We start from the raw sequence: 21,239 nt of genomic DNA, 5'->3' as shown, positions 1-21,239 counted from the left end.
TCCTTTGGAAAGGTTCTTCTTCATATTTGAATAATGAGCCTTATCCACTGCATTATCATTAAAATTAATCGTCTAATTTTGGTTACATTTGTTTGGTCCTCATTCTCGCCATTTAAATCGAACCCAAGCACATCAGGTGCATACATTTAAAGGAGTATGGGCAAACATATTATCTTTGGCTACATTTTACCTAGGTCCTTGTATGTTTTAGGTAAATTCAAATCTCAACCATTTTTTTTTTACCAAGTATTACATATAAAGAGTCAATAAAATAAAACAAAACAAGCTAAAGAATTACACAAAAAGTTAATAAAATAAAACAAAACAAGCTAAAGTAACCAATAAATCAATGTATAAACACATATAATAAGACTTAAATCTAAAACTCAATATTTCAAGACCTCTTTGCCACTAAACTATGAAATTAAGAAGAATGCTTTGATTTTATATTATTTTGTAAACCTTTTTTTAAAAGTGTTAAACTATATAGTTCAACGATGAAAATTTAAAAAATATATAGGCGTCATGATACCATAGATTCTAGGTGCTCAAGAAAAGAAAGTGTACATAATTTTCTACTACAACCGAAAAATGGAATGTGGATATTCGATTTCAGATGGAGAATTGTTATATAATTGTTTAGTGTAATTTATCAAAAACTAGAAAAAAAAAAAAAAAAAAAAAAAAGAGAAAAGCCACGATTAAGTTGAAAAGGGTTCAAGACTGTATGCACTCTATTTGGCATAAAAAGAAAATAAAGAAAAAATTTTATTTAGTGATTGAATAATAAAATAACATATTTTATTATGAATTTTAATCATTAAATTAAAATATTTTCGGTCTTTCTCTTTTTCTCTGATTCATACCAAACATAGCAAAATTAGGGGTATAATTGAAACACGCCTAAAGATTGGGGCACTAGTGAATAAATCACCAGGTATTTAGAGATAGAAAGAGAAAAAGAAATGCAGAAAGGGAATGCAGAAAATTAAAAAATAAATGGGGGGTTTGAAATAAAGCAAAAGCCACCGAAACTGAAAAGAAAAGTCAAGCATCCATAAATCTATAGATTGGGGCATTGGTGAATTTGTCTCCCGTTACTTCCGGGTTCATAATTTTTTTTTGTTTATTTTTTATTTTTAATATATTTATTATTATTTTAATATAGAAAGTAATAAAATGTTTAATATAGAAAGTAATAAAATATTTTTGACATAGAATGAAAAATTAATAATAATAAAATAATTACAATATATTAAATATTATATTTAAAATTTTTAAAATTTTAAAATTTTTAAAATTTTAAATATAATATTTAATATATTGTAATTATTTTATTATTATTAATTTTTCATTCTATGTCAAAAATATTATGATTTTTTAATTATTTGATCAGTTATATGAACCTTTCAATGTATTATATTCTTCAAAACAAAGAAAACTAAGAATAATACAAAATTTATTATTTTTATTGAAATAATTTTGATTTTTTTATGTATTATATATATTTATTATATATTTTTAAGTTATGTATTAGTCTTTTATTTATTATAATAATAAGTGAAAACCTTTTAAATTTTGATTTTTTTCTTGACAATCAATTGAACGTTGAATTGGATTGTTCCTTCTTGAGGACAAATTTAAATGTATTTATTATTATTATTGATGATGATGATTAATTTTTTTGTGATTATTAATTATTGATATTTTATATTTTTATAATTTAACATAAAAATATTTATTTATAAAATAATAAAGTAAGATTAAAATAAAGAAAATGAAAAAAAAATCTCAATTATCTCTTTTTTGTTTTATTTTTTTCCCTTCCTTTTTTGTAACTTTTTTTATGAATTTTTTTTATAAAAAAAAAATGAAAGGAAAAACTAATAAATGAAAAAATAATCATTTTCCTTTTTTTTCCTTTTTTATATTTTCTAATTTTATTTTTAAGAAAAATAAAAAATATAAATATAAATTACGGTTGGTTAATTGAATGACAAATAAAATTAACACTTGGCTTCAAATCATTGACTATACCCACTAAGGCCTCGTTTTAATATTAAGAATATTGCTCTTTTTGGCATGAAAATGAACAATATGAAGAATCAAGTTCCCGTGCTTTGTCATCGTACCTTAAGCTACATGCAAAGCATAATAAGGTTTAGCCGTTTAGGAGATCTTTAAGAGAGAAACAGTGTAGTTGGTCTCTTCTTTTAACACAGGTAAGATGTTCTTGATCTGAAACCAGAAATCAAAAGAAACATGTGTAATCAAACATTGGAAATAGGGAATGAGTTGGGAATTGAGATTATATTAGATCTACTTTAGAATGGATCATCGCTGAATGCCTTTACATATAATCACTTTTCAAACTACATTCCTAACGTTAAAACCAGACCCACTCCACCCCCTGCCTTTCCTCTTCTTCTTCCCTTCTTATAATTTTCAAATGCAACAAATAATGTCACTTGTGCCAGTTAATCGGTCATAGATTCATGTTGCTGGTTAATGTTTTATTTGAATCTCCGAATTGGGAGAAAAAGAAAGGGTAAAATCGCTCTATGGTTATAAATTCAAACATCTCCATCTTAATGTATGGTGATTTTTTATTAATTGAAATCATATCTAAATTGCGTAGCATGCATCGTGAAGAAATGAATTCATCAAAAGGAAATAAATAAATAAATAAAAGATTGATTAACAAAAGTTATATAATAGGAGGGAGGCATAATTCCTGAATCCAACCGCTGGAATAGGTAGTGTAAGAAATCAGGAAATAAGGTTTTCTCTGCTGCTACATAAACATAACATATAAAATTGAAGATCTTGCGTTACAATTTACATGCATAGAGAGTAGATAAAGAGACGTGGAAAAATCACAAAGTTGTAATTAAAGTAATGGACAGTATTTTGAAATTGCTTCGAAACCAAACAAGTTGGGGAGTGACGAAGGGAATGAGTGGCTTTGGACCTTGACTATGCTTTTCTTGCTGAAGAAGATCTCGTAAGAATCTCTTTAACCAAAAGCTTAGCAGCCCATGTCTTCTTCCCATGTGGCATCTCAATGGGGGACGCATACATTAAAAAGACTAAAGAGATTGATTCAGCTTAGCCTCAAAAGCAGACTCTGCCTTGCCTAGCCTTGCCTGCCTGGCAGTCTTGAGAAGAAAGGGATTGCATTGAGTTGTTTTGATGTCCCTCTATCCCAAGCATTCTTTGCTTAAAGACAGGTTACTCCCAGGAATAAAGCCAAGGACAAAAACAATGTGGTTAAAGTTAAAAAGAATACAGCCATACACACACACTTGCCCATAATTCCAAAGCAGCAAATAGCAACCACTGCTGACAACCGACAATAGCCAGTTAACATTTCCCTGGGTTAAAATTAGTTATCTGCCATCTGTGCAACTCACCTAGAAGATCTCGTCTTAAAAACATGTTCCTAATCTAATTGTCCAAAATCAAATGGGATCTCAAAAAAGTCAATAAACCAATTGTTTTTTTTGGCAAATCCATCAATCCTATTTAAATGTAGGTTGTAAAATTTCATGATATAATAAAAATGTTATAAAAAACTTAAATCAATAAATTGATAAAATTTAATAATATATAAAAAATTATTAAAAATATTATTTATAATTCAAATTTAATTAATATTTATTTAATCATAAAAATTATGTTAATCCTTTTAGTGAAGATACTTATTTAAAAAGGTATATCTAAATTTAAAAAAAAAAATTTAAAATTTTCCGTTTTGGTTAAGTTTGAAGTATATGATAGGATCCACCCAAAATGTGGTCCTGTGGCAAGGACGAGTTTGAAAGCGCACTGCGTTAGTGCGTGGCCCAAATTCAATTCCTGAGAATTCAAAATTCATTAAGAAGCTATGATGGTGAGATTTTGCGCTGATTCCCCAAAATAGACAAAGAAGGGTGGACCCAAAAACTCTACCTCCTCAGCTCTTCATCGTTAAAAAACGTAAAATAAACTTTAGTTAGGTAATGAATTTAATATTGATTAACATTTTTGACCAATGATTCTGAACGAGTTTAACTTAAAAAAATGATTGATGCATTTAACAATCCCCATGTAAGTTTTATCATGCCTAAAGTAATTAATACTAATATATTTGTTTCACATGAAACAAAATGTTTTTAAAAAACCCAAGTTAATGTATCTCTTCACAATAAGTCAAGCTCAACCATGAAAGGCAAAATTCCTTCTCTCTCTTCCCATATTCAATTGTTTAAAAAAAATGAATGGTTTGCTCAATTTATTTACTATAAAAGGCTTTATGAATAAAAATATTTAAAGATTTTTAAAATTATTTTATACTAATTTTAATCCCGTATGATGCACACGAGTTATATTTTATATTTATATTGTTAATTTTTATATAAATTAAAATAATAATATTATATATTTTAAAACTACAACGTTTTAAATTTGAAAGTTTTTACTTGCTCAAAGAAATATATGCTTTTATATACTCAGTGATAAGTAGAATAAATATTTTTATATTAAAATTGTTAATAGCTTTTATTTAAATCTTAGCAACAGTTGTTTAATATAGTTAATATCTTATCATTATAATTTTAAGTTCAGTCATCTAATAAGTTGTATGTAAAATTAATTGGTTTAATAATGGAAACATGTATCTCTAAATAGTTGAATGTACTAAAAATTAAAATTGATTATCAAAATAAGTAATAAAATAATTTTTAATATTTTAACATATAGTTTTTTTTTTACTAAAAATTAGAATAGATTATTGTCTATTGATTATTACAGACATTGGCATAAGACAATTGAAAACAAAAATACATAAGATAAAAGTGGCTAGTACTAATCATAGGGTTCAATACATATTTAGCTCTTAAACTTTATATTTTTTATCACATTGATACGTAAAGAATTATATAACCACATTAGTATTTCAACTTTCATTATGTTTTCAGGTTAGTACTTGCGACTAAATCTTTTAGTCAATTTTGTTAACATAACATTAATATCCAATAAAATACTAATACGTATAAAAAAAATTTAGTCACCATCATTTCATCAATATCACGTCAACATAAAAGAATTTTCTAAAAAAATTTTAAAATGCTTTCAAAAAATCTAAAAAAATTTTAAAAAATTCTAAAAAATTTTAAAATTTTTGGAAAAATTTTATAAACATAAAACAAAATTCAAAACTATTCTAAAATTTTTTTTAAATATCTAAAAATTTCTATAAAATTTTAAAAATATATAAAAAATTTTTAATATAAAAAATAAAAAAGTTGTTAGGATTTTTCAAAAATTTTTAGAATTTTTTAAGATTTTTGTAACTTTTTTATAATTTTTAAAATTTTTTTATAATTTTTAAAAATTTTTAAAAATTTTTTGGAATTTTTAAAAAATTATTTTAGAAATTTAAAATTTTTTTTAGTATTTCTTAAAATTTTTTCAATTTTTTATAATTTTTTTTTAACTTTGTAAATTTTTTTGAATTTTTTTAAAAATTTTTAGAATTTTTTTGAAATTTTCTTTTAATGATGATATTGCATTAATGATATAGCACTAATTAGACTTTTTGATATGCCAGTATATTATTAGATGTCCTTATTATGTCAGTAAAGTTGACAAACAACGTTAGTCCATGATACCAACATGATAATAAATTTGAAAGTTTATGTACCAATGTGGTAGAATAATTCTTTAAGTACCAATGTGACAAAAAATATAAAGTTTAGAGGTCAAATTTATATTTAACCCCTAATCATAGGTGAACAAAAAAAGTAAAAAGACAGTTATAACATATTATATTTTAGGTTTATATACACTATCAATAAATCGAATAATGATACTTCATTAATGAGTGAGATGAATCAAATGATACCACTTATAAATGAATAAGTATTTTAAAAATATTAATTTTTGTATATTTATTTTAATGAAATATTATCATATAATTTACTAACAATATATATATTATGCATATATAAACTTTTATATTTTTCTACTTCAACTTTTTAGTCACATTGGAGTTCATACACGATGTAGTGTGTGTGTGTGTATATATATATATATCTAATTCACTAACAATATATAAATAACGCATATATAAACTTTTATATTTTTCTATTTCAACCTTTTAGTCACATTGGAGTTCATACATGATGTAGCATGTATGTATATATATATATATATATATATTATATATACAAGAAATGATTCTTGGCTTTGCGTAGGGTTGATTTGCTTTTTCCAAAATAAAAATGTATTTATCTGGTTTATATGAGTAAGGTTAAGATTTATAAAATCTATCAAAATGAACATAAGTTTAAAATGCAAACTAAAAAGACAAGTTGTTAATCATAAGAAAATTCAAAAGATAATTTATAAACATAGATAGTTAACTCTAAAATTATTTAAAATATAATTTACAAGCATAAGCAATCAATCATAAGCATAAGCATAAATAGTTATCTTCCTAACAGATTGTAGTGGACTTGGTTTTTCTATAAGAAAAGGAAGCAAAAAGTTGCTTCTGCCATAGTATGTATTTATATGTGAAGTACATCTATGATGGGCAATCAAACACATACCAATCATTATGTGTTTGATTTCCTTCACAAATTTCCTTTCTAATAGTTAGCCTAAAAAGTTGAACCTTCCAAGTGCTCTTTTCTTGTCATCTATATAGAGGTTATTTTCCTTCCTGTTATTGTTGCTAAAAAAAAAAAGAAGAAAAAGATAAGTAAATAATTATTTGCTATCCATTGTAACATACAAAGATTTGTGTATAATATGTATCTAAAAATAAATATCTTTATTAACTTTTTTTTATCATACCTTGTATTCAAACAAAAATTTATTTCATATGTATATGCACTTGAGGAGGTATTTATGTTTTATTAGTAAAGTGAATCTTTCCCTTTGCCATTGTCATTGAAAGATAGATCAAATAAGGCAAAAAAAAAAGAGTTTTTTAATTCCTTTGTTTTGGTAGAGAGTGTTAAAAATTATGGTAGAGAATGTGACTTGTTTTTTGGTTTTTGGCTTGTGATTCTTCAAGAAATAAGTCAGAAGGAATGCTTGCATGTGTTGGTAAGGCTAGCAAGTTAACTTTATATTCTTGTTTTAGTTGTTGTGTTTGTTGTTGTGGTTCAGTTTGAATTTCTTTTTTAGATAACTATGCAGTTGTTGCCTTTTTTTTCAAAAGATGAGCCTTTATCAGGAATTAGAGATAATATCAAAAGTTGAGACTCTTTCTTAATGCTATTTGGCTGATAAACAATGTGAATGGAAAAATGAAAAATTCCTATGTCAAGTGATTGTTTTGTTATAGAGACTTAGAAAACTCTTTTTTGATTTTCAAGTTTTTTGAGAAGTTGAGAAAGAGTCGTGGGATCTTTTTTTGCTAATTGAACGAAGCTCATCATCGTGCCTCGCAGTAATCTATCTTTAAAGTCCCCAAAAAACATAAATTGTGCAATTTCAGTATAATCTTCAACTGTGATGGGCATTTTACATCTGTTAGAATGGATTTGTTAGTTTTGTAAAAATGATTAAAACTATTAAAGTTATTTTTATTTTCAGTTTAAAATATATCTAGGTGTGGAAACTTTTTCATTATGTTGCGTGCACCAAAACTTTCCATCACATACAATGACTGTTTAGTTACATTGGTTGCAGGAGTTATAAAACTAACTATGAGGGGCATCTATCTCAATGAGTCTTATATGCATCTAGTGTTCTAAATTTGAAGAAATTTTTGAAAGTTTGTTAGTTGTTTTTTTTTTTCTAAATAACAGATAGGCAAATAATATAATTAAATTAAATTAGTACAAAAGCTTTGGTTAGGTCTAATTGAGGTAGTTGTTGAATGGTCACCTTATTCTTTATTTTTTTTTCTTTTTATGATGGAAGGCGAGGCATAATTTTTAGATCAAGCAATTCCACCTTTGATTTTTTAGCTTTGAACCTGGAAAAAATTTTAGGTTTTGTTTAAGTTATTGTGGTTTGAATTACATTTAGAATGATTTTTCATGTCAGTTATGTTTAAGCATACCTAGTCTTTAACTCAAGAGCAGGTGAAATGTTAAAATTGATAATAATCTTTAAAGCCAAACATATTGCAATTGATGGTTGCCCCTTCTTTTTTTTTTTTGGGAATGTAACAAAATAATGTAAGAATTATATAAGGCATAATATGGTTGTGTATGTCATCTTAAAAAAAAAAAAAAAAAAAAAAACCTTTTTTTTTTGTCAACCAAGTTGTTACATTTTTTATCTATCAAAAACTAAATAGTATTTAAAGTAAAACATGTAATACTTACCCATAAATTTTGTGACAGTCATGGTTACAAAGTTAATGACTAATTTATCTTCATTGCCTAAAAATTGATCTTTTCGAAGGGAGTGTGCAAAGTTCCCCCAAAGTGTGACACTTATCATATGATTCCTACAACAAACATGATTTGTGAAAAGAACAAAACTAATATTTATATGGAAAGAACTAGAGTTGATTAAAGTTATTGATAGATCATACTCTGAAGTTTGTATTTACAAATTTTGCTTTCTCACTTCTTGAGGATTTTCTCTAACATATGTACTGCCCAATTTATCGATACTAACCAATAATCCAATGACATATGACAATGTTCAAAAAAAGAAAAGTAAGCTTAAGATTTGTGTTAGAATGTAGAATTTAAAAGTAATAATCTTGTAAATGATTGAAAACCAAAAAGGATTTCATTTTATTTAATTATGTTCTCTAATTGCTGAGTATTGACAAAGTTATAGTGGTAAGCAGCAAAAGAGTTGGGTGATTTGTTCGATCTAACAACCTGGGTGAATCTGACAAAACTGATTGTGTATCGGTTCGAAACTACATTGTAGTTTTTTTTTTTCCTTTCAATGACATAAAAGTTAGATATCAAAAAAATTTGGTCTTCTTCTAAAATGTTCTCAAAAAGTAGCATATCATATGGTTTGATTGTGGCTTGCATCATATTGTTTTATTTTTAGCAAAAATTGTCATTGCTAAATAATGGGAATGTAAGCAAAATAATATAACTAAAAATCAAAATAACATACCTAGACATCAATAGCCAAAAATTCATAGCTAATGAGGTGATTATTTGCTCATGGATTAATAGATATCCAAAGTCTTAATATTTTCACCTCAATAGCACATTTTTTTATTCTTGTTTGATAGTTCAGACAATGGTAAGATTACCATTGTTTTAATATTGCCTAAGATACTTTAATATTGCCTAAGATACAATATAAAAATGATTTTTTTTATGAAGAACTTTTATATATATATATATATATACATTTAGTTTAGTGAAAACATAAAAAAAAAAAGAACAATAGATAATTCGTAGTATTGTTTACACTGCTGCTACTACATAATTGAAATATATTCTACAAATTGAATTATATCAAAAGCTATAATTAATATCTTTATTACAAAATTGTAGCTATCTATGAATCTTTAATACTTGGGAATATGTGATGATTCTCACTCAACATTTTTTTGGATTCCCTTAACAAAAAAGTAGTGAATGCAGCTAACCTAAAAAAATGAAAGGCACTAAAATTAAAAAATTCTACATAGCTTATTAACAAAAACGACTATTTTGGGGGGTTAAGTGTAACAGTTAGTAAAATGCATGGATGAAAACATTTGTAATTAGAAAAAGTAAGCATGAGAACCAAATTAAAAATGTAACATACAACAAACATAAACCTGTAATCAAATCTTCAAAGATTTCTTTAAACACAACATTCATGGTTTTCATTTGTGTGCATTTCATTCTTATTGTTTGTCAAAATCTTTAGACCCTGGTAAAAAGTGACTCTTGACAAAGCAACATATAATTGTCCATGGCTAAACACAAGTTTTGGCAAATAAAGACCTACAAAATATAAAGTTTGACCTTGGCTCTTATTGGTAATCATTGCATAAGACAATCTAAGAGCAAATTGTTTCCTCCTACACACAAATGACCATTTATGGTCTTTAGCTGTCATGACAATTTTAGGAATGAAAACTTTTTCTCCAATTTGACTACCACTAATAATTCTACCTTCAATCACATTCAAAGCCAATTGTGTGATTATAAGTCTGGTTCCATTACAAAGACCTAAAGTTTGATTTATGTTTCTCAACAACATAATCACACAACTTATTTTCAATTTGAGTTCATGATTTGCAATTTTTGAAAAGTTTAAGGAATTAAAGAACTCTAGAGGATAGAGAACTTCTTGTTTTGAAATGTTGCTAACTGTGGAGAGATAAAATCAAAACTTAGATAAGTTTTTTATTCTCCTAGAATCAATGATAAAATATGCTAGTTGAGAACATCAATAGTTTCATTGTATGAAGTGATAATGGCTCGTTGTTTAAGATAGACATCATCATCATAATTGTTCAAAAAATTAGTATAAATACTTAAATAAACTGCTTAGATTGGATCAGAATCATATGCAATCAGCAATCAATTTGATATTTTTATCAATTGCATTTCATCTCTAATGTTCTCACATGTGACCCTAATATTTCCATTGCCTACATTAAGTAGCCACTGAGCAAATTTTTGCATTTTTACTCTTTCATTGTCTATCATAATTCCTCTAACTAATCGTATATCTGTGTTTAGAAAGCATAATTTGCAATTGGCCCACAAATACGATTTCTTGATGCTAGCATTCACTATATCTTTTTTTGTTCCACCTTTAATGATAGGGAACACTTGTCTAAAGTCACCACTGAGAACAACTATTTTTCCATCAAAGCATTTTGATCGTGCATGAGGATTGATGTCATAATTGATGTCCATTATGATTTTATCTAAAGCTTCAAAGCGATTTTGATGCACCATCGATGCTTTATCCCAGATAATGAGTTTGCTAGCTTAGATTAACCTTGCAAGCTGAGTTTCTTTGTTAATATCACATGTGGAATAGTCATCAACAGTTAGCGATATTTTGAACCTTGAATGTGCTATCTGACCACTAGGGAAGAGCAATGAAGCTATTCCTAAAGAAGCAACTGCTAATACAATCTACCCCGTTGAACAAAGCCTAGTTGTTAATGTTTGCCAAAAAAATGTTTTTCCTATTCTTCCGTGTCCATAGATAAAAAACATAATACCTTCATTTTAACTGATTGCATGACAAAATCGTGGATTGCTCGTTGGTCACTATTTAGCTTTTCAAATAATTGTTTATATTCTGCCTCGAGATTTGATAGGTCATAGTTCAACTCTTCTTGAATCAATCTGTTATTAAAATAATGAGAAAAACTCTGTGATGGGAGTGAGATGTTATAATCAGCCAAAGAACTACATCTTTTGTTGAAGATATCCTTCAAAGCTATAAGAACTTGGTTTCTTAAAAAATCATCAAGAATTTGGTAGTGTGGCATTCGAAAGGCTTGGCATAGTTGATATTCAATATCATCAGATAATAGTCTCCAATTATTTTGAATAGTATTGTTTGATCATTAACCTTACAAAACATAATCAAAGTAACAAAAAGTTACCTCATTTTAGTTGAGATGCCTATTGAAAAACTTAAAAAAAATGATAAATAAGCTATAAATAAATAACAAAGAATACATATTTCACACATAAGGCACAAAATAGCTGAGGAGAATTAAAACCCTAACATAGAGAAAAGGTAAAAAAAGAACTCAATTATTAAATGACATCTATGACACTAATAGACTATGTACTTAAATGACAAAGAATTTCATAACTAAGTTATTGATAAATAGTAACAAAATAAGAATAAGACTTAAAAAAACTAACAACCACCATAAGACAAATTAAAACAAACTTCACAATTAATGAACAAAACAAAAGAAGTACTTACTAATCAATTAATTCAGGCAACATCAAATGTGATATTCAAAATAGTTAAGATTATTGTTTTGGAAATTAGAGGGATAAACATGACAAAGACATAAAGAATCTGGTGAGAATGGATAAAAAATATAAAAAAGCTACTGTCCAAAAAAAATAATGAAAGATGTAAGCAAACATAGCCATTCAAAAAAGGTCGAAATTGTTCTAACAACAAACACTAACAGAAAAAACCATAGGTAAAAAATAGTAAAGTAAGAATTAAATCCAAAAAACTTGTTGAGCTTTTGGAAAGGAAAAAAAACACCAAAATATGTTTTTTGTCAATAAACAAACAATGTAAACCTAAATTCTTATAGCCATACAAAGGATACAATACCTATAGTACAATCAGACAGTAAAGAAGGATGAAAAAAAAAATAGCTCAAAACAAATAAGACCTACCCAAAAAAAGAAGATTAGGATAAAGAATAGCCTAGAAGCATAGCTTCTAAAGCACACCATTAATTCTTATAAGCTAGCACTACTATCTCGTACAATGCTTTGACAAATATTAAAAGTTGAGTCTCTCATATTTTTTAACTAACGAAGAGAAAGTAATATGATCAATATATGAAATAAATTAGTCACACTTTACTAAGATTATTATATCTATTTTTTTAACGTTATTTACGAATTAAGCTTGTTAAAAACATCCAAGAGATTACAAAAAGATATAAAATCAAGTGCCACAATTTCAAAATTAAATGCATAAAATTTATGTAATAAAGCAATTAACTAATAAAACACTATAATTTGATTTCATAAAATGCCAACTACAATAATAACCTATGACTTAATTTTAAACGAAATTAAAAGAAATATAATATTAGACTATTATAGTTTTAAAAAATAGCAACCATATATTTTCATGGTATTGAAACACTCTCCAGACTGATAGGTAACAATTATTAAGTTTTATTTTGATTAAACTTGTTAAGAGATTAATTTAGTCAATTAGATTCCATTCAAAAAATTACTAAGAAAATATATTGTAAAAAAAAAAAAACAATAACAAAACCCCAACCAAAAAATTCAAATCATTCTTATCTAAACTTGTGAATAAGTAAACATAATTTAAAAAATAGTAGAAAAGTGAGCTCTATTGTCTAATAATTGAGAACAACCCAAAAACACCAAATGCAAAAATTTTTCCATTATTAACCAAGAAATTCTCTCTTTCTCCTTTCTTTAATCAAAATCATTTCTGAATAACCTTTTATGCTCCAAGTTTTTATTCTTTTGCTATATTCTCAATTGAAAAGATGTAAAATATAATATTTATTTTTAAAATAAAAAAAAATTGATAGAAAGAAGACAACTATTATTTAAAACAGGGTAAGAGGGGAATAGCCCAAATATAAAGCAAGAGTCTTAAAAAATAAAAAATATGAAACAGAATGAAAGAAATAGTGAATATGTAAGATGAAAGTGGGAAAACGAAAGAAAAAACCTAGATAATTATGAAGAAGACAATAAAAAGGTTGAATTAAACACTGAAAAGACAACAAACCAAGACTTGAAATATCCAAATAAAAACAAAACGTACCATTTTGTTTCACAAAAGAAGACCAGATTACATGTATGGTCAAGCTGCAGTAAAAAAATATATATCTAGGGGTTATATTAAAGTAAGAAAATAAAGAAAGAAACTACAAAGAGTGAAAGCAACAACAAAGAGTGAAAGAAACCAAAAAGCTTTAGTTACCTCAAAACCTGAAAACAACTAAAACACACCGTTTTATTTAAGTTTAAAAATATCAACGTGACACGCTAAGGTTAGTTATGACTATTTGTCCACCTTACGGAAAAATTTTTGAGATAATTTTTTCTAATTATCAATTTAGTCAATTACGCATCCCTTCTAGTTTAAAAAAATTTGTTTCTTCTCCAAAGTTTTTCATGATAAATTTTAAATAACTAACAAAATAAATTAGTTTAAGTACCATGTGATCATGATACAAAAAAATCAATAATATATTAGTTTATAGAAAATGATAAAGCTATAATATCAATTTTATAAACTAACCACTCGTCTAGCTTTGTATGAAAAAATTTGTTAAGCTAAAATACACGTAGGTAATATATATAAATAGGAAAATGTTTAAATAAATACTAACATAATATTAAATTAAGAATTTCTTTTGGCTGTTGATATTGAAGTCGGAATAGTATGCTTACAAATTAGGAAATAATTCATATTTAATTGAATTTAAGGCATAAAAATCTGAACATTTTGAAGATAACGTAAATTTCTTAGTAAGAATTTAAATTTATAGTCTTGGCTTTTATATATTTAAATAAAATTTGATATTTTTCTTTTTTATCAAAAATTTATTTTTTATATATTTATATAAGATATAAGATTGGGAGGAATATATAAATTTGAATTAAAATATGAAATGTTGTTTAATAATTAAGTTTAGAGTGATTTATGAAAGATAATTATAATGAAAATATGTTTGAGTAAAAATTTTGAATTGATTGAACATTATACTAAATTCAATTTTAAAGTTTGGAAAGTATAATATAAATTAAAGTGTGAATAATTTAAGAAAATTATATTGGTGCATAATTTATTTATAAAAATGGAAGGAGGATATCGAAATTAATGTAATGTTGACAATAAATTATAAACAACTAATTTGGTCTTCCTATAGAAATTAAAATTTTATATTAATTTATAGACATGTGAACATAAATATAAGAAAATTATTTCAAAAGTTACTTTTTTAGGGTTTGTAGATACTCTTATTTGTAATAGAACATCATATATATATATATATAAAGTTAATAAAAAATATCAAAAAATAAGTATAATTTATTATATAAAATATTTTAAAATTTAAATAATTAAATATATGATACTTTGTGTTTATTCAAAAGAATAGGTCATTTAAATTGAATTTTTTTAATTTTTTTAAAATTTATCTTTTATATATTTATATAATTTATAAAATATAAGATTTTAATTATCAAATAATAAAAAAAAGTATCTCTTATAAAACTTAAGAAGAAAATATTGGATAATATTATGACAGTTTTTTTACACTATAGATTTATAGTTTTATCTCTAAATCTTGCTATATATAATTAGTATAAAATTCGTTTTTTTAAGGCAAAATAACTAAAAATCTTAACTCTCCTCCAAACAAAAAATTATTAAAAAAATTTAAATTTATAATTTAATTAAATTAATTCATATAATTAATTATTTTAAAAAACTAACACCTAACAAATAAAAATTTAAATCTCAATAGTTATAAATTTTATTTCTCCAATTACATTATCTTAATATAAAAAAACTCACATTTTCAAGCGTGCTTTGTGGAAAAAAATTCACTATTTTCTTTCAATCATTTTCCTATCACCAATAAATATAACAAATATTTTATTTTGTTATTATTATTATTATTATTATTATTATTATTATTATTAAAGGGGGCGAGTTTGCTGTTGGTGGTTGCGGTTAGTTCTCGCTGATTTGTACCTGGTCTTTCTTTCGTTTCATCCCAAATGTTCCTTTTCTGAAGTTTTTTTTTTCTCTCTCTCTAAGTGACTTTCACTCTCTCTCTAGAAACTCCCCTTCTTCCCTAGCTCTTCCCTCAATTCTCTCTCTACCCATTTTCACTATCCCCTTGCTCTCCCTGAAACTGCCCTTTCTCTCTTGTTATCCTTTCACTTTCTTTGGTTTCCAATTTTGGCCTTGTGTTTTTTGGCTGATCTTGACGCTAGCTTTGATCAGCTTTTATGTTGATCTGCTGAAAATTTTTGCTCCTTTGGGTAGTTTCTGGTGAGAATTATAGGACTCTCAATTCTCTTAAATTTTTTTTGGATGACAACTTTTGGCCTTCGTTTATTAAAAAGGATGTTACTTTTATGGTGGAGTTATTGAATGTAGATTACAGATTCGATATTTTTTCTTCTTTCCCATATATTTGAAGTCTTAGGTCTCCTTTTTCGGTAAATATTCCTTTTCAGCTTTTTTTTTTATTTGCTTTCTGATTAGGGATAAAAAGAGTGTGTCAATAAAAAAGTTAACTTTTCTTCTTTTGTAAATTAGAAAGCTTTAGAAACCTAAATTTCTTTCGTTTGTTTTTTTTTTTTTTTTTGGCTTTGTTGGTTGATTCTGAGAATTTTGTTTTCATTGGAAGCAGTTTATGAGATTAAATTTGTGGATTGATCTGATCATTAGATTGAAAATGGAAAAGGGTATCTGGCAATTTTAGTTTAAGGTCATTATTCAAGTGATTCGAAGGGAAGCTTAAAGGGATAGTTGTTTTGGCTGTGATTTCAATTCTCCAGAGGGTTGCTTTAAGATTGGAATTTTAAGAGATTGAAGAACAAATCAAGGTATTATCAAGTGGTGAATAGGATTTTTGACGAAATTTTCGAGATTTAGCGAAAAGGATTGTAAAATTGAAGGTTATTCGGTGGATTAAACTGCACATTAGCTAGAAAGCTTGAAAGGGTTTGTTTGAGGATTTAACCCCACAAGTTGTGACGGATCCGTCTACTGAAAATAGAGGTTGTGATTGTCTGGCTGGTCTGGAGTGCATAATAAGCATTATCAGGGCCCTCAGAATGGGGTCCTGCTTATCTGCTGAAAGTAGGAGCCCTCTCCCTGGCTCGCCTTCGTCTCCTCATCTGGCGTACATGAAGAGGAGGAATTCAAGGAAGAGACCAGGGTCTCGGAATTCCTTTGACTACCGGAAGGAAGAACCATTACATAGGATTCCAGGGAGGTTGTTCTTGAATGGGTCCAGTGATGTTGCTTCACTCTTTACTCAACAAGGCAAGAAAGGAACCAACCAGGACGCCATGATTGTTTGGGAGGTTAGCTCCTTTTATCCATTTTCACATGTTAGTTTACTTTTTTTCTTTTTTTTTATCAAGCTGGTCAAACAATGGTCATTTAATATATTTGGCCTTACGTGTGATGTTCTCTTTTGTAGCTTTGAAAATTAACAATTTATCTTATAATAGGAGTATAATATTTCTTGGATGAAGGAACTTCCCCCTTTTTCCTGGTTGCTTGCCAGCCCATGGTGTTGTATTATTATTTGTTGGAATCTTTTAATGTCTATAATGTTTAATTAATTTAATGTTAATGTATTTCTGCAAACATTGAGTTTTGTATTACCCTTTTATTTATGTAGCTTTTACGTTTTTGTATACATATCTTCATAGCTGTCTAATTAGAGGAAAAGCAACACTTTTTTATATTAATTGGCTGCAACTTCTCCACTTTCTTTTAGGATATTATCCAATCATTTTGGTTTTTATATGAAATGATACTTCCATGGTGGCAAATTTAAACTCTTCATTTATTTTTCTAGTTTGAATTTGCTACATGTGTCTGTGTTTGGGGTCCTGGGGACTATATGTTTGACACACCTTGGAAAATTGTTTTAGGATACTTATCTTTATTTTCTTGACGGAGCAGAATTTATGGTAGATTTCAGGGTCAAGAGAGGGAGAAGAGGACCGAAAAGGATATGGTTGGAAACTGTAAAATATGGCTTCGATTTTACTAAGTTTATCATCAATATGGTCAAAAATAGAGAATAGCGGTGCAATATAATCCATGTAACTGACCCTAGATAGTGGGAACTTAGTTTGTTGTTTAGAGGAGGATATAAACATTGATGATGGTAGTAATGTCTTTGGACCGGATAATGAAAAAAGGTTTTTAACTCTTTTCTATGCTCGACCATTTATTGGTGAAGAAGGCCAAGACATTGACTTCTCTTTTATCCTGGGAACATATGTTGTGTTATTTGAATATAAAGGATTAGGGGGCATAAGAGATCTGTGATGCAAATCACCAATTTCTTTGTAGTAACATTACTTCTGCACTATCATTTTCCATTTCTCACTATCTATTGCTGTTGTTTCCCAGAATTTTGGATCAAGAACAGATACAGTTTTCTGTGGTGTTTTTGATGGCCATGGTCCATATGGTCATATGGTAGCAAAGAGTGTGAGGGACCATCTTCCCTTGAAACTGAGTGCTCACTGGGAAGTTAATATATCCAGTGAGGATGTTCTCAGAGAGATCAGTTTGAATACTGCAGGAAGCATGAACTCTGAAGATACTGCTTTTGTATCAGCTGATGAGGAATCTAGGGCCTCTGTAGATCTTGAGGAAACAGAAAAGCACCCAGAGATCTTTCAGACGCTAAAAGAGTCCTTTCTGAAGGCTTTCAAAGTGATGGACAGGGAACTTAGAATGCATGCCCATATTGATTGCTTCTGCAGTGGGACGACAGCTGTAACTTTGCTCAAGCAGGTATACAGCTGCAATTTTTAAAAGCTTTATTTGGAAAACTATGTTACGATATGTTTCCTAGTTAATCATAATTCTCTTGGTTCTTTGTATAGGGTCCATATCTTGTAATTGGAAATGTTGGGGACTCCAGAGCTGTGTTGGGTACAAGAGACAAAGACAATTCTCTTACTGCAGTTCAGTTGACTGTTGATCTCAAACCAAATCTTCCAGGTCTGTTTGTCTGTTTTAGTCATACACAAGTGCATGCATATGTGCAACACGTTCATGCTTTGTAATTTAGACTAAAAATTATGATAGATAAAAGTAATAGTGCTTCTCTTTCTGGAACTTCTGAGGTTTTGGACTTTTTATGCTAAGTTTTGTCTTCTCTATCATTTATGGTCCCTTATGTAAGTGTTCCACCCATTTGGTTTTTCTTTAAATTCGTTGTTTATTGTTAAGATTAGAGCAAAAGGTATAATGGAAGGCAATATAAAATGCTACTTGAAATGTTCATCTTGTGCATATCAGCACATATAATAGAATTGTTTCGAGCCCTCCATAGCATATCTTGTGTCCAGCACATCATGACTGCACACGGTCACTCTTTGTGCTGTCTGCTGAATAGCCCATCTTAAATTTTGTGTCCTTTTATTTCCTTAGTTCTCTTTATGTTTTCCTCGTCCATTCTCATTACAGTCTTCAATACCGGAAGCTTGAGAGAGAAGAATTCAACAGTTGACAATAACACAATATTAATTCTAGTCCTAATTGGTTTGCCAGCCCTGAAAATTCTCTCTTTCTTTCTTTCTTATATGTTAGTTGACATATATTAGCTAATATTGTCCCATTGTTAATGCATATAAGCATCATAAATTTGGTTCAATTGGTTAGGCGATGTGAGGTTGAAATATCTTAAAACTTGTAAGCATGATTAGTGAGGCAGCTTCTACAAGATTAGTTGTTTTTGAGGATATTGTAGCGATGTTTGAAGAGTTTTAGAAAGACTAGAGTTATATAACCCAAGAATAGAATGCAGTTATCTAACATGAATTGATTGAGAAAGTAGAGATGCTGGCTACAATGGTTGGAAGACAGTGGAAGGCCCAAGTGTATATAGAATAATGGAAGTTAATTGATTTGCATATCATCATACTATGTAGATGAAATTAATAAGACTACAAAATGTTGAAAAGTTTTGTAAATATGATAACCATATATGTTATGAGTAATGAAGCAATTTATGAAAAATTAGTGAAGATGATTTTGCAATCAGTCAGAAATTATCTTGAAGTCTGGATGAATATGGGAACACAGAAATGATTGCAAAAGCAAAACGTTTGCAGTTTTTCTAAAATGACAATCCTAAGGGGGTCTGTTGAAGATCTTAGCCGTTGAACTAGGTGTCGGTTCAAATTGCTTGGTTATATGCCCTTGATCTTCAATAGAGACTGCACAAGAAAAAAATTTTCCTGTTCTAGTCTGATTGCTTGCTTCTAGTTACCTATTATTATACTTTACAAAATCAAGCTCATGCTAAATACACCTTTTTTCCTCTTTACAGCGGAAGCAGAGAGAATTAAAAAATGTAAGGGTCGTGTCTTTGCTCTTAAGGATGAACCTGAGGTTGCCCGAGTTTGGCTGCCAAACAATGATTCACCTGGCCTTGCCATGGCACGGGCTTTTGGAGATTTTTGCCTCAAGGATTTTGGCCTGATCTCTGTGCCTGAAATATCTTATCATCGCCTATCCGAGAAGGATGAATTTATTGTCTTGGCCACAGATGGGGTAATGGAGCCTACATGAATTCTTATTCAAAATATCAAATGGCATTTGAGCCCTTTTCTCCAGATCTAAGGTTTACTTTCAATGTTTTGCAGATTTGGGATGTTCTTTCAAACAATGAAGTGGTAGATATTGTAGCATCTGCACCAGCAAGTACCGCTGCTGCTCGAGCCTTGGTTGAGTCAGCAGTTCGAGCTTGGAGATACAAATACCCAACTTCAAAAGTTGATGATTGTGCTGTTGTTTGCCTCTTCCTTGATTCAAACTCAAATAATTTGTCTACTGCTTCCAAAGCCAAGACCAAAGTGCTGCCAACTTTAGTGGCCCAATTTGACAACAACAGTGAGAAAGACAATAATCTCGACATCTTGACCACTCTGAACCGGTCTGGGGCTGCTGGAACTGGCGAAGTACTACTCCCAGAAGGGAATGAAGATTCCTCAAAGCAGGAGGAAATGAATTCAGACGTAGGAATCGAGTGGTCTGCCCTTGAAGGAGTTTCTCGTGTCAATACTCTATTGAATCTCCCGAGGTTTATTCCTGGAAAGGAGGATAAGAAGGCTGCTGGAGGTACAAAGGCTCGGAAGTGACAAGTTCTGGTTAGTACTTGCTTTTCTTTGATTAAATTTTGTAATTTTTCCTTGCTTCTGTTATATCGTTTCTTTTTCTACAGAAGGGAAAAAGATATGTAGGGCCATTGATGTTAAAATTCAGACCGGAGAGGTGGGCCCGGCTGTATTAGTATGTCTGGGAATTTATCCTTTCTCTCTAGTGTGGGTGGAATTGGAAGTTTTGCAAATCCAGCTCTCCGTCTATTATTTTTTTTCTTAATTTTTTCCCCTTTGAATTTCATGTGTGATTTGTTGGTAACTGTATGGTGATAATAAATCTTGCGACGATGAAAGCCTCTTTAGGTTTCAAGTTGAAGGGCATGATGATAATCCATGTAGGTTTTTCTTTTTTTTTATTCAGATTTGGACCTTTAGCCGTATTATGCCTTGTTTGCAACAAAAAGATATTTTCTTGCATCTTGTTTTGTGGTTTGAATAGCATCATTGATCCTGGTAATCTATTATTTCAAGTTGAATATTTGATAGAAAAGAAACTTCACTGTTTTTGAATATTTGGAGCAATAAAAGCTTAGGAATTTCCACTTGCCAATGCTTAAAAACATTGTTGTCATTATTTCTTTTTTCATATTTGAGGTTATCAAGATTTGTATCTTGATCATCAAAATTGAGCGTTCAGTATTCTACCAGTAAATCACATTGGATCTCGGC

At 28.4% G+C, this 21,239-nt stretch overlaps 1 protein-coding gene across 5 annotated transcripts; it reads left to right on the top strand.

Annotated features, from left to right (window-relative positions):
* The first annotated feature begins 15,368 nt into the window (after window positions 1-15,368).
* LOC111276832 (putative protein phosphatase 2C 33) lies at window positions 15,369-20,987 on the top strand. 5 transcript variants are annotated; one of them, XM_022862725.2, is made up of 7 exons: window positions 15,369-15,696; window positions 16,061-16,739; window positions 17,806-18,195; window positions 18,288-18,405; window positions 19,739-19,962; window positions 20,055-20,558; window positions 20,633-20,987. In XM_022862725.2, the coding sequence occupies exons 2-6, from the start codon at window positions 16,488-16,490 to the stop codon at window positions 20,547-20,549; spliced, it is 1,479 nt and encodes a 492-aa protein (XP_022718460.1). In that variant the 5' UTR covers window positions 15,369-15,696; window positions 16,061-16,487; the 3' UTR covers window positions 20,550-20,558; window positions 20,633-20,987. The 5 variants fall into 5 exon arrangements, with proteins under 5 accessions (XP_022718460.1, XP_022718459.1, XP_089619766.1 ...); XM_022862724.2 differs by having other exon boundaries at window positions 15,369-15,866; XM_089763640.1 differs by having other exon boundaries at window positions 15,369-15,866; window positions 20,055-20,987.
* The last annotated feature ends 252 nt before the right edge of the window (window positions 20,988-21,239 follow it).

Source organism: Durio zibethinus, chromosome 7, assembly GCF_047325235.1.
Source record: "Durio zibethinus cultivar Kanyao isolate XHJ-2024 chromosome 7, ASM4732523v1, whole genome shotgun sequence".
Lineage (NCBI taxonomy): Eukaryota > Viridiplantae > Streptophyta > Magnoliopsida > Malvales > Malvaceae > Durio > Durio zibethinus.
The sequence above is the reverse complement of the archived record's forward strand: the minus strand, read 5'-3'. Positions and strand labels throughout refer to the sequence as shown.